Source organism: Schistocerca cancellata, chromosome 5, assembly GCF_023864275.1.
Source record: "Schistocerca cancellata isolate TAMUIC-IGC-003103 chromosome 5, iqSchCanc2.1, whole genome shotgun sequence".
NCBI lineage: Eukaryota > Metazoa > Arthropoda > Insecta > Orthoptera > Acrididae > Schistocerca > Schistocerca cancellata.
Genome location: NC_064630.1, coordinates 464,670,598 through 464,684,859, shown reverse-complemented (window position 1 = coordinate 464,684,859; position 14,262 = coordinate 464,670,598). Strand labels below are relative to the sequence as shown.

Sequence of the window (14,262 nt, the reverse complement as noted above, 5' to 3'; positions counted from 1 at the left end):
AGCGAGTGGTCCTTCATGAGGACAGTCATGTTCGGCGACTCGCACGGAAACTGAGGAACAGCCGGGTGCCGCGCGTCTGTTGGCGTGGATATTATGACGCTTACAGCGCCGTCTATTGGTCAAAGTTGCGTTCATTTTATTTATTTATTTTGTACCATAACGTCTCCGTCAACAACGTGCTGTTCAAATTTGACGTCATTCTGAGCAGCCGGCCAGAGTGACCGAGCGGTTCTAGGCGCTTCAGTCTGGAACCGCACGACCGCTACGGTAGCAGGTTCGAATCCTGCCTCGGGCATGGATGTGTATGATGTCCTTAGGTTAGTTATGTTTAAGTAGTTCTAAGTTCTAGGGGACTGATGACCTCAGCTGTTAAGACCCATAGTGCTCAGAGCCATTTGAACCAGTTTGAGCCATTCTGAGCAGTGATTCACTTCTACAGAGTTTTGAGACTGGAACTTTAATTATGGACACCCTGTATATATCTGTATGGGGCCCTACGCTGCATATATTGATCTGCTGGAAACATAATTTATGCGTGTAGGAACTCAGACGATATAATATTTTGACGTTGGAAGACGGGGACTTCTCGTGTACATCTGTACTTCTCAAGCCACTGTACTGTTGTACTGTGTGCGATGCACTGCACACAGTGTACCACAATTTTGTACCGCTTTTGGTTCAAAATCAATGGTTCAAATGGCCCTGAGCACTATGGGACTTAACAGCTATGGTCATCAGTCCCCTAGAACTTAGAACTACTTAAACCTAACTAACCTAAGGACAGTACACAACACCCAGCCATCACGAGGCAGAGAAAATCCCTCACCCCGCCGGGAATCGAACCCGGGAACCCGGGCGTGGGAAGCGAGAACGCTACCGCACGACCACGAGATGCGGGCTACCGCTTTTGAATGATTCGCAGGAAGAAGGGATATTGGCACGCAACTGTATTAACCCTAATTTCTCTGATGTTCTCCTCGTTATTCGAGTGGCCCCCGCCGAGTTCAGTGCAGAGAAACTAACGACCAGGTAGACAATGAACAATAGACTTACTATTAATAGCACAAACTCACTCTTATCCATCTTGGATCACAGATATGAGCTGGCTTACTAAACACTTCTGACTGTTAAGCCAAAGTTTAACTGATCGGCTTGAAAGGCTAAGTCACAAACTGTATGACAGTCAAAGTCTTACGGAAAAGTCGGTGAGACAACTGTCTGTAAACCAAAGCAATGGAATGAGCCGAGGTACCAAGGTCCAGGAGGCTCGAGCAGAAAGAGGCCGAATCTTTGCATGGCTGGGATGAAAACTGTTGGCGACTCCACGTCGCTCCGAAAGGTGGCGATCCCAGGTTGGTTGGCAGGCTGGCTGCAACTGCCGGATATCAACCGGACAGTGAAGTACGGTGAGCGGATGAATTCCTGGTGTACCGTTTGCGGCAACGTGACTGGCGGAGGCAAAGCTGCGGCCCCTAGGTGCGATGCCGCTGCCGTCTGTCGGCGAGGTAAGAGCCCGGAGTCGCAGCGGTAGTATGCGTAGTTCTCTGTAGCATGGTTTGTTATTGTTATTGCCGTACTGACAAACTTTTGTTTTGCTTGCGCTGTCGTGGCCCCTGCGCTCTCGGGCGTAGGCAACTCGTGGGGCAATACTGCCATGTTGGTGGGCTATGTGCTACGAGTACGAAGCTATCATTATACACGGAAGCGCCAAAGAAACTGGTATAGTCATGCGTATTTGAATACAAAGATACGTAAACAGGCAGAGTACGGCGCAGCAGTCGGGAACGTCTGTATGACAACAAGTGTCTGGCGCAGATGTTAGATCGTTTACTGCTGCCACAATGGCAGGTTACCAAGATTTAAGTGAATTTGAACGTGATGCTATAGACGGCGCTCGAGCAGTGGTACACAGCATCTCCGGGGTAGCAATGAAGTGGGGCTTTTCCCTTACGACCATTGCTCGGGTGTACTGTGAATATCAGAAATCCGGTAAGACATCAAATCTCCGACGTCGCTACGGCCGGAAAAAGATCCTGCAAGAACAAGACCAACGACAGCTGAAGAGAGTCGTTCAACGTGACAGATGGCTCTGAGCACTATGGGACTTAACATCTTAGGTCATCAGTCCCCTAGAACTTAGAACTACTTAAACCTAACTAACCTAAGGACAACACACACATCCATGCCCGAGGCAGGATTCGAAACTGCGACCGTAGCAGTCGCGCGGTTCCGGACTGCAGTGCCTAGAACCGCACGGCCACCGCGGCCGGCTCAACGTGACAGAATGCAACCCTTCCGCACATTGCTGCAGATTTCAATGCTGGCCATCAAAAAGTGCCAGCGTGCGAATCATTCAACGAAACATCATTAATATAGGCTTTCGGAGCCGAAAGCCTACTCGTGTTCTCTTGATGAGTGCACGACAGAAAGCTTTACGCGTCGCCTGGGCCCGTCAACACTGACATTGGTCTGTTGATGACTGAAAACATGTTGCCTGGTTGGACGAGTCTCGTTTCAAATTGTGTCGAGTGCATGGACGTGTACGGGTATGGAGACAGCCTCATGAATCCATGGAACCTGCATGTCAGCAGGGGACTATTCAAGCTGGTGGAGGCTCTGTAATGGTGTGAGGCGTGTGGTGGTGGTGGTGGTGGTGGTGGTTAGTGTTTAACGTCCCGTCGACAACGAGGTCATTAGAGACGGAGCTCATGTTCGGGTTAGGAAAGGATTGGGAAGGAAATCGGCCGTGCCCTTTCAAAGGAACCATCCCGGCATTTGCCTGAAGCGATTTAGGGAAATCACGGAAAACCTAAATCAGGATGGCTGGAGACGGGATTGAACCGTCGTCCTCCCGAATGCGAGTCCAGTGTGCTAACCACTGCGCCACCTCGCTCGGTGAGGCGTGTGCAGTTGGAGTGTTATGGGACCCCTGATACGTCTACGTCTGATATGTGACACGTACGTAAGCATCCTGTCTGATCACCTGCATCCATTTGTGTCCATTGTGCATTCCGACGGACTTGGGCAACTCAGCAGGACAATGTCACACCCAACGCGTATAGAATTGCTACAGAGTGGCTCCAGGAACACTCTTCTGAGTTGAAACCCTTCCGTTGCCACCAAACTCCCCGGACGTGAACATTACTGAGCATATCTGTGATGCCTTGCAACGTGCTGTTCAGAAGAGATCTCCACCCCCTCGTTCTCTTACTGATTTATGGACAGCCCTGCAGCATTCATGGTGTCAATTCCCTCCAGAACTATTTCAGACATTAGTCGAGTGCATGCTACGTCGTGTTGCTGTACTTATGCGTGCCGGCGGGGGCCCTACCCGAAATAAAGCAGGTGTACCAGTTTCTTTAGCTCTTCAGTGTAAGAAATGTAAGTCGCGAGGAATACCGTAAACCGTGTATACTTCGACCAATTTTCAGATTCAAACGTATCATGACTGTTTTTAACTTCTGTGATTTTATGTTAGTTAACATGGGGCTTGTATGAAAGTTTGACGTAGCAATTACTACTATACATTTTCTGTAACGCGGAAGAAGTAATGGGAAAAATTGTAGATGCTGAAACTTACCATGGGTTTGTGGACACACTAACCAGCCTGTACTTACTCTACAATTGTCAACTACCATTCCCTTTGTGGTCCATATTTCAAACACAAAATGAACCTTTGACCATCCAGAAATAAATACTCTCATCTAAAGTTTTCTTAAATAGCTGTATTAAGCCTCACGAAAGAAAAAAACCCTAATATGGCACATAAACCAAGCAGTGTCATCCATCATAAAAATTATAAATGTAATGTAAGTGGCGAACTTTGACTAAGACCTACACATTTCTGTGTTTGCTATGTCAAAATTTGCTTCTTTTGCCAAAACACAGCAGAGTTTACTCTGTCTCGAGTCACTAAAATGTTATGCAGACACAATTGCGAGAGAATTCTGAAAAAGTGATTTATTTAGTATATTAAGTGAGGAACTGAGGAAAAGTAAAGCCAGTAGCTTATGGAAAAGCAAAAACGTGTAATGTCTTCAGATATGTTGTTCCAAAAACCGTAGCATTTATCATTTCACCAGCTATAGACGCCTTTAAAAATTACATTCTTTCACCAAAAAAGTCTGTAGTTATTGGTATAACACGGTATATAATGAAGTTTTACATAATGATAATATTGAATAATTCTCTCCTCTTTGCAAGCTATCATTTTCCAAAATATCATTTAGATATATGAAACCGTTTATGAAGTATGGGCAACGTTGTGGATATTCCACTGTGTGTTTATCGCTGGCGCGGCGCAACCGCAAATGAGTGTGCGACATCAGGTCAATTTTCTCGAGATTGGTGACAGATACCTCTATCCAAGTCTAAAGAAAAATTCAATATGTTGGCTACATTTCATATGCAACAACATATTATGTAATATGCACAAACGCAAAATCATAGCAACCTCTATTTTTCATTGCACACTTTTCCGAATTTCGCAGTGTCTTATGTTTCACGTAAATATCACAATAACTATGACCAGTAACGAAATGATGGGCACATCATGAACCTGGCGTATAAAGCTATAAGTATAGCAAAAATCATTATTTTTTACCGAATAGTGTCTGTAAAAGTGTTTGAGAAAGATTACAGGGTGCGCACCTCGATTCCGCCATCGCTGACCGACTGCAACGTGGAAAACTTTTATCAGCCTCCACTTCTGAACAAATGAATGAACAAATTGGACGAAAACTGGTCACTGCACTTAGGGCACCGTATCCTTGCCGAACTACCCACGCGGCACGTGGTCAGAGGAACCTTCACTCGTCAGCGCCATCTAACGTGGCAACGATGCATTCCAGATACATGTTCATAGGAGCTTCTTTCCTCCATTTCCTGCCAGGAATCCGTCCTACAGTTTGACGCTTTTATTAGTGTTCACCCTGTGTATGATATAGCTGAAAATACCGATGCCTTTACAGTTAAATGATATGGGGGGAATTTACACAACCAGATTTTAACCAACTTTCCCGTATACAACTACACTACTGGCCATTAAAATTGCTACATCAAGAAGAAATGCAGATGATAAACGGGTATTCATTGGACAAATATATTATACTAGAACTGACATGTGATTACATTTTCACGCAATGTGGGTGCATAGATCCTGAGAAATCAGTACCCAGAACAACCACCTCTGGCCGTAATAACGGCCTTGATACGCCTGGGCATTGAGTCAAACAGAGCTTGGATGGCGTGTAGTGAGTGGCGTATTGTGACGAGCCAGTTGCTCGGCCACCATTGACAAGACGTTTTCAGTTGGTGAGAGATCTGGAGAATGTGTTGGCCAGGGCACTAGTCGAACATTTTCTGTATCCACAAAGGCCCGTGCAGGACCTGCATCATGCGGTCGCGCATTATCCTGCTGAAATGTAGGGTTTCGCAGGGATCGAAATGTAACGTCCACTGTTCAAAGTGCCGTCAATGCGAACAAGAGGTGACCGAGACGTGTAACCAATGGGACCCCATACCATCACGCTGGGTGATACGCCAGCATGGCGATGACGATTACATGCTTCCAATGTGCGTTCACTGCGATGTCGCCAAACACGGATGCGACCATCAAGATGCTGTAAACAGAACCTGGTTTCATCCGAAAAAATGACGTTTTGCCATTCGTGCACCCAGGTTCGTCGTTGAGTACACCATCGCAGGCGCTCCTGTCTGTGATGCAGTGTCAAGGGTAACCGCAGCCGCGGTCTCCGAGCTGATAGTCCATGCTGCTGCAAACGTCGTCGAACTGTTCGTGCAGATGGTTGTTGTCTTGCAAACGTCCCCATCTGTTGACTCAGGGATCGAGACGTGTCTGCACGATCCGTTACAGCCATGCGGATAAGATGCCTGTCATCTCGACTGCTAGTGATACGATGCCGTTGGGATCCAGCACGGAGTTCCGTATTACCCTCCTGAACCCAGCGATTCCATATTCTGCTAACCGTCATTGGATCTCGACCAACGCGAGCAGCAATGTTGCGATACGATGAACCGCAATCGCGATAGGCTACAATCCGACCTTTATCAAAGTCGGAAACGTGATGGTACGCATTTCTCCTCCTTACACGAGGCATCACAACAACGTTTCACCAGGCAACGCCGGTCAACTGCTGTTTGTGTATGAGAAATCGGTTGGAAACCTTCCTCATGTCAGCACGTTGTAGGTGTCACCACCGGCGCCAACCTTGTGTGAATACTCTGAGATGCTAATCATTTGCACATCGCAGCATCTTCTTCCTGTCGATAAATTTCGCGTCTGTAGCACGTCATTTTCGTGGTGTAGCTATTTTAATGGCCAGTAGTGTATAAGTAACAACAGACTCGCAACTGCTGCATAAGAAAATCGGTACTGCATGGCGCCATGTAGCGTGCTGAGAGCCAGCAGAGAACTGTAAAACGTTCGGTGTGTGAGTGCTCAAAGTAACCGCGGCGGTCAAAGTATACCCGGTCTACGGTGCGATGTTTCTTCACTCTCAGCGGAACTGGGACTCTTGTAATTCTGAGAGCAAAGTTTCCCCTTTTTGAATAACGCCTCTTGCAGCGTCTGCCACTAGTTTAACCAACTTTTCCTGTTCGAATATTCTCTCTCTCTTCTAGTAGGCCAGCTCGTGAAAGATTGCAAACGACGAATTAACGGAAGTTTTTTTTTTCACGGCAGCCGAGGTGCTGGACTGGAAGTTCTCGACGCTGGACGGAGACGGTGACGCGCTGCTGTCGCGCGAGGAGAGCGCCTCCCTGCGGCGCCTGGTCCGGGGCTCGGTGCGGCCGCGCCGCTGCGCCAAGCAGTTCGCCCGCCTCTGCGACAGGGACCGCGACGGCCGCATCTCGCGCAACGAGTGGCACGCCTGCATAGACCTCGACGTCAGCCGTGAGTACCTGCTCAGCTCACTCTCTCTACCTGCCTTCTCACCTCCTATGCTCCTCCTCATCACACTGCAGGTGTGCGAGGGCCAGGCAGAAAGTAAAACATCCCAATGTTTCTTCTGTTTCATTAAGTTGGTAATGTAATCAGCTGGTGTACTTCCGCAAACCTAAAGTCAACTCCAGTAACGGCGTCCCACATAGACGGATGGGAGCACTGTACAAGTTTAGAAAATGGCCGACACTGACGTCCCCATAATGCCGAGTTTACTTACATGTGCGTCACGCCACAACTACCCTTAAATACAAGTTACCGTTTCCACACGCCGTAGTTGGAAACGCTAATTACGTGACTTCAAAGATAGTGACACGTAAAGTTCTTCGTAAGGAGAAGCTTGTCACCTAAAGCTTACAGCAAGCTTCGGTGAACAGGAGTTAATACGGCCGTGTAGCTCTTAGCCCAAGACCTTATTCTGTCGTTGACGGAGAAGAAACGATTACATAAAGGTTAACTGCGCGAATAGGTATCTCATAGAAATGGTGTGGAGTCATCCAGTACGCTAGAGGAAGAAAATTATTTTCGTTGCTGCAGTACACGTGTCGCATTCCGAAGAGCACTGTATCTAAAAAAAAAAAAGTTATGTTAAGTACTTGGATGCTATCTATAATACAGCGAAGGTACATCGGAAAGTGAGATTTTTGTCGCAACAGCACTGTTTTGAGTTTGTCAGGATTCCGATAGGTCACAGGATTCTGATAGGTCACAAATAAGACGGTACGGGACTTGGTCAAAAAATTAACTTTCTACTACTGTGTAGAACATTGCTCAGTGATTGTGCCAATGACAATACTGGTGTGGTTACACGGGATTTTAATTAGCATCAAAACGTGGTTTTGTTAATTCGCTAGAGGCACAAATAAGTGTTTCTTCACCGTAATGTTTACACTCACTGGCTAAAGCAAAAAAAAAATATTATACTGAAACAAAAAATACATTTACAATGTTGAATGACCTGCACAAATATGAACCAGTGCAAGTCCACACCCTGTTACAATATTTTTCGAATGCGTACGCCACTTCAAACAATGTTGTGTTACTTTATTACAAATATGTGATTATAAGGAACTGCAGAATGGTAAAATGAGACTATTATCGTATGGTTTGATAAAAGAGTGACACTTTATAGTATTTATGTAATCGGAGACTAAGACCGTTTCGTCACAACGGGCCAACGAGATATGAGCCCTGTAACGAACTTCTAACGTCACACTAGTCGGTTTGTCCGCCACACTTCGCGAACGCTCTGCTCCGTGCGGGGCTCACGGGAAATCAATATTTAACTAAAAATGTACCCACTAAAGGTCTTAGTTTTGTCGTATGCTATCGAGAATTTGCATATATTTAAAAACGCAGTCACAAATTATTAAACTCGTTTTAAATACTTACTCGCTCTCCGTCGGAGACAGCTGCTGGATCTCGTAAGACCTGCAGTGTCACGTTCTGTGACGTTTCCGCTACGGGCTATCTTTCTTGTGGGCCTCTGTTACTACTCACGTGCATAAACAAGCGATTCAAGACATATACAGTCCAATTAACGATGGCAGAATGGGAGCAGATCCACCTAGCGGCAGTTGCGGAAGCTCGTAGGCTATGGTGGAGGAAGCGTCATCGTGTAAGAAAGTTAAACGGCTTTGAACTTTCGTAACACGTTTGTTGGCATGACAGTGTGCAAGTACGGTGTCCCAAATGTAAGTTGACGTACACAATTGGTAGTGGGGCAGGCACTTATAGGTGATTAAAGCCTGTGGAAAACAGGCTTCAGCCAGAGTTCTGTGATTAAATTCCTTACCGCATAAGGTGAAACGTCCCATCGCATTCATGAAACGGTGAAGCTGGTTGCTACGAAGGGCATAAATACCGTTAAGGCCCCTAACACGAGAAAACAATTTGTCAAACTTTACTAAGTTTGCCAAATATTTGACCATGTACAGCGCTGTTCGGAGTGTTTGTCAAGATGGAGCGTGTAGCACGTGTTTGAGAGAGAATTTGATTTGCGGTAGGTTTCCTGAGATGTGTTGTTGTTCCTCCGTGCATGTTTATTAAAGCAGAGTTTTATTACAGTTTTCTCACTGTATCATTAGTGCCCACAAGTTCGGAAACTGACCAAGAATAAACAAAATACCACTGAGAGGTCACCAAAATGGTAGGTGTTGCATCTTTTCCAGCTATGTATTACGCAGTAAGAGGTTAAGAAGAAAAGTAATATTCTGCGCACAACATACAAACGGTAGTGCAATAAAGTTAAAAATTTGAAACTTTCCGCTTCTTCCTTGGTCATTTTAATGAACTGTGTTTTAGGGAACATGTATAAAAAATAAATTTTCGCATAATTCTACCTTTTTCTATGCTATTGCGAAGTATCTCGGTTATTAAAAGTTTGAGTCCCCATTCTGAGAAAGTTGATATAATCATCAGGCTCCGAGTGAAACATTTCCTGCAGCAGATTTTATGGATATATTTATCTGTTTCAACCATTCCCTGAAACAGCATCTTTCTTCTTCTACACAATACTAAAGTCAGTGCAAGAACTTCTTTGTCTGTAGTAGCAACTAGTTCCTCTAGTATCAAAGTATTTCGCGACACGAACAATGTCTGCTTCAAAAGTGGAGGTAAATGGAGAAATTTTGGCCGGCCGAAGTGGCCGTGCGGTTAAAGGCGCTGCAGTCTGGAACCGCAAGACCGCTATGGTCACAGGTTCGAATCCTTCCTCGGGCATGGAGGTTTGTGATGTCCTTAGGTTAGTTAGGTTTAACTAGTTCTAAGTTCTAGGGGACTAATGACCTCAGAAGTTGAGTCCCATAGTGCTCAGAGCCATTTTTTGGAGAAATTTTGTTAGTACGTGTATGGGCTTGAAAAAGATGGAAAAGAGCGAATTTGACAAACCGGTTTGATGGCATACTAGGGCCTTTACGCTGCGGTCATAGCAGCACCAACATACGATCATTCCGCCGCCGACTGACAGGTATACTGATCTTTTCAGATCAGTACACCAGTGGGTGCGCCGTCCTGGTGCAACCGATCATAACGCCCGACCATACAGTTTCTGGACGAAGGTCAGCAAAATTCATATCAGTGTTTGTTTTATCAAGTCGGGCTATGATCCCACATACAAAAAATTATTGTGAGAAACTTTTTTTTAAGTTCAGCCCAAGAACGAAGAAGTTAATGGCATATTGGGGATTAGAAATATGAGACATGTCTGGAAATCTATGGTCTGAAATCGTTATTTTGTTTTAAACACCAAGTTTCGAGTAAATCAGAAATTGAATAACTTACTGAACGTTATCTTATATTGAATTATGTACGTTCTGTGACTAGCCATTTCAGCCTCGTGTCAGTACTTTGAGCATGTGATCTGCAACATAGTTGTAATCTGTATTGGAAATTTTAGGCCTACCTTATAACCTTAAAAAATTGTGTTCGAGAAAGGTCGCTTACGTAAATTTTGGTGCTTAAAGTTATAGTACCGGTTTTTTTGTGGTAGGTGGGTATTAGCTGCCTATGAATGGTCCTTTTATACCAGTAAGGTGGCGATTCTGTTATGTGAGGCGATTTGCAAATGTGGTGTATAAGTTTCTGCTGTTCAGTGTTTTGTGTGTTCTTAGTATCTTATTTCGAAATTTACCTTTCACACAGATGCTGAATGATAGTCATTGAAGAGTGACATACGCGGGTTTTGCTGAATTTATTTAAAGTTGCCAATGTGTTGGAAATCTTACTTTTCAGTGTTTCCACGAATACATTCGTAAAATTTGTCTGGTATTCCAGTATCTGAAAGGAGTATACAGTGCTTTCCACGTCCTTTTAGAGATATATGGGCTTGAAACCATCAGAAGAATCATAATGGTAAGTCATGCCTAGACAAAAATTTTACTATTTATTTAATCGTCCATAGACCATTCGGTACAACAGTAGCGGACATACAGTCAGTAATAAGACATACATAAAATAATAACAAATTAAGAGAAAGAGGCGAAGATAGGCCGGAAGTTGACCATGGGCTGATCAAACAAATCTTCCCACCATTCACCTTAGCAGCTTGGTGAAACTTGGAAGACCCACTCCTGGATGGCCAGACGTGTTATACTTAGCAACAACTAACTATACGCCCATGCTTCGCAACGGAAGTGAAAGAAGTGCCTTTGCAAACGGTCGCTGTTTGGGGTTCCGGACCTAAATCGGCGAAAATTGAACTCTTGAAAAATCACTTTGTCAATAAATTAGTTTTTGCTAGCCAAGAAGTCAAATATAAATAAAACCCCTCAAAAGAAGCAAAGCGATTTCGTTAATTTTTTTATACACAAAGCAAAATCAGTAAATCCGTGTATCATTGCCATCAAAATTCATTGTTAGTTTGTATTAGTAAAGATAAGTTTACTGCCCTTAATTCTGTCAATGTCAACTTCCGAAAACACTTCTGTTACTGTGGTAAAAAATTAGTGCCATCTGTTGGTACTTTGGTGTATTAAGCCATGTTCGTGTCACATAGGTAAAACATCCGAATTTCTAAGCTGAGCAGACTCCTAAAATTTTAAATTTCAGTACTTTTTTTCGTGATCCGATTTAGATGAAACACAGCTTACAGTATATGTTGACCCAAGCTGCGGTCAAGGAGCTTGTGGAAGTGCAATGTAATTCATGTAGTACTTTTGGAAATTAGCCTGTTTAAACAAACAGATTAGACGGTTTTACGTATTTCATTATTAGCATAGATGATATGGCCAACATTATACTTACGTTAAATACAAATTAACTAGAAGACATGATCTGAGCTACACATGATATCGGTGCTGTAGAGGCCAATATTGTGCATAGTTACTGATTCTTTAGTGTGATTTAAGACTAGTTGTTAATCAGCCAAAACCGGTAATCAGTAAATTATAATTCTGTTTCTTATTGAGATAAAGAGTATCACAATTATTAATATACAATGCATATCGCTGAATCTCTTTCACCCGACGATGTCAAGTCTTACAAATTATGTATATAGCATTTAGTTCTCTTATAAAATAAAAATAAAATTGGAGACACTATTTTCTGATTGACTCTCACATCTCTCCCATCGTACACGTTGCTGAACGCTGTCATTGTGTAAATATGTAGGCTTCCACTACCGCTCTCAAAAGGATTGAAATTCTGGTCGTACTGTCGTTTCAGTACACAAAAAACTCGACAAAGCTATCCTCAGATTTAAGCTTCGTTTGAACACCACGGAGCCATAGTAACCATATCTAATTTGAGGGAATACGTATCTCATCTACTCAATCAGTCAAAGGCTGGCCTATAACATGGCATTTTACACATTAAAAAATCTACAGGCGAAATAAATGATAAACGACAAAAAAATAAGACCGGCTGGAGATCGAACCCCAGACGATTGGATTTGAAGTCTAGCAGCTACCGACAAGTTTTAGGTGTTACAGAACCACACTAGAAAAAAAACCGAAAATAATGTACGTCTGGGCCGTGTCGCCGTGGTCATCCTAAGAGAGTAAAGTGAGTCCTTCATCGTATTGCTTCTCTTCCCATGTAATAAAACGTTGATGCTCAGTTTTTAGTATTATGATAAAGAGGGAATTTAAAAAATAGCTCACGTACAAACGATATAGTTGTCTGTCACATTCTGTCGTCCTGCGAGACTTTATGCAGGAATTTGGACTTCATCAGGATGTTGGCGCAGACTCTGGTATGCATAATTGCACACCACCTCATGTCCTTCCTTTAGCGGCCAGAGCTGGTCTTCGATCATTTCTTCCAGCTAAAAACCTTTTAATTCCGCGTCGTTGTCGCTATAGGAAAGGATATGACTTGAAGGTAAGAGAAACCTTGTCATTCGTAGTGAATTAAAGATTTTTTTTGCCATCGTATCTGTAGAGATCGAGAGTGGCTTGAACAGATCTTACTAGAAAATGTAGTAGATGAGAGGGGTAGAGACAGAACAGCATACAATGAAAGTCACAGACATACATTCCCAACAGTTAGTATGGTATCGATAGCTACGATGCCACGGCGTGGGTGCAAGTTCGTTGGTTGGCACTCACCACACCGACACAGACGACAGCGTCCTCTAGCCGGCGCTGTGCGGCTCTACGAGCACCGCTGAAGATTCAGCCCATTTCATTCCGAGGAGACGACCTAGCAACATTGTTTCTACTTCATAGGGGGCCATTACAGACTTTGTTACTTCAGTTACTTCAATGATAGTTTGACTAACTACTAGTAGCAGTTAGCGTTGATACCTGTACGGCTTGGCACCTACGTTCTCATCTCAGCCAAAGTTAAGTAAAACCACTTTTAATTGCAGTACCAAGTATTTCACCTTTCCCTGCTCCTACTCACTTCCTATATTCGGCCTACCCTTCAGTTTATAGGAGCAAACCCACGCGCCCGCCTTCCAGGCGGGATACGAAAGTTAGCAAGAAAGGCTGCGGAACATTTCTGGGAGTGGCTCAGTTTGGCTGAGAAAGTAATACAAAATGTCTCGGTAATTTTCTTTCTTCTATACTAGTGAAGGTGTATTAGATTTAGCTGCTCTTGGTAAAATACTGTCCTGTCACATTGTGACCGTCTGTCAAAAGGCTGAATAATCACTATTTGCAGCGCTGAACGCTGCGGGAAGTGTGTCAGTGAGGTTCGTGAGGGTGACGACAGGGTTGTGGAATCGTGCCGACTCCAGTGCCGTGGCTAGCTTTCTCGGTTGAGGATCGATGGTGCGAACAGCCCGTTGATACACAGTGCCTTCCAGAAGGAAGAGATCGCCCAGCAAATGCCACGAAGCCAGTCCCCAGACCACAACACTCCCTCCTCCTGCCTGGACCCTACCGGCGATTGTTGTAAGATCGAACACGCCAACGACCATCTGTCCGATGGAGTATAAGTGTGATTCATCTGAAAAGGCCACTCTGTAGTCGTCCAGTTGCGGTATTGGCTTGTAACTTCCAGCCTTCGTCGATGAACAGCAGTCACGTGCCTGATGCGGGGGCACATACGCAATATTCACTGAACAGTCGTTGAGGAGACATTGTTGGTAGCCCCTTGGTTCATCTGGGCGGTCAGTTGCTCAACAGTTGCACATATATTCGATTGTATCTACATCCCCAACAATCATTCACACGTCATCAATGGCGTATGGTGTACCACAGTTGCCTCGACACCGGTTTTGGAGAGCGAAATTTTGCCATGCATGGTATACTTTAACCCTGATGGCTCGCAAACGGCTTATAAACGCAGCTGTTTCGGAAATGATCCCACCTTTGGCCCGAAAGCCGATGATCATATCCTTTTGGACGTCGCAT

At 44.4% G+C, this 14,262-nt stretch overlaps 1 protein-coding gene across 2 annotated transcripts in view; it reads left to right on the top strand.

Annotated features, from left to right (window-relative positions):
• The window catches only part of LOC126188119 (SPARC-related modular calcium-binding protein 1), an 805,467-nt gene that overhangs the window by 641,747 nt on the left and 149,458 nt on the right, over positions 1–14,262 (top strand). For both annotated transcript variants that reach the window (XM_049929592.1, XM_049929591.1), the window contains exon 6: positions 6,704–6,913. In XM_049929592.1, coding sequence (XP_049785549.1) covers positions 6,704–6,913 — 210 coding nt within the window. The remainder of the gene's footprint in view (positions 1–6,703; positions 6,914–14,262) is intronic.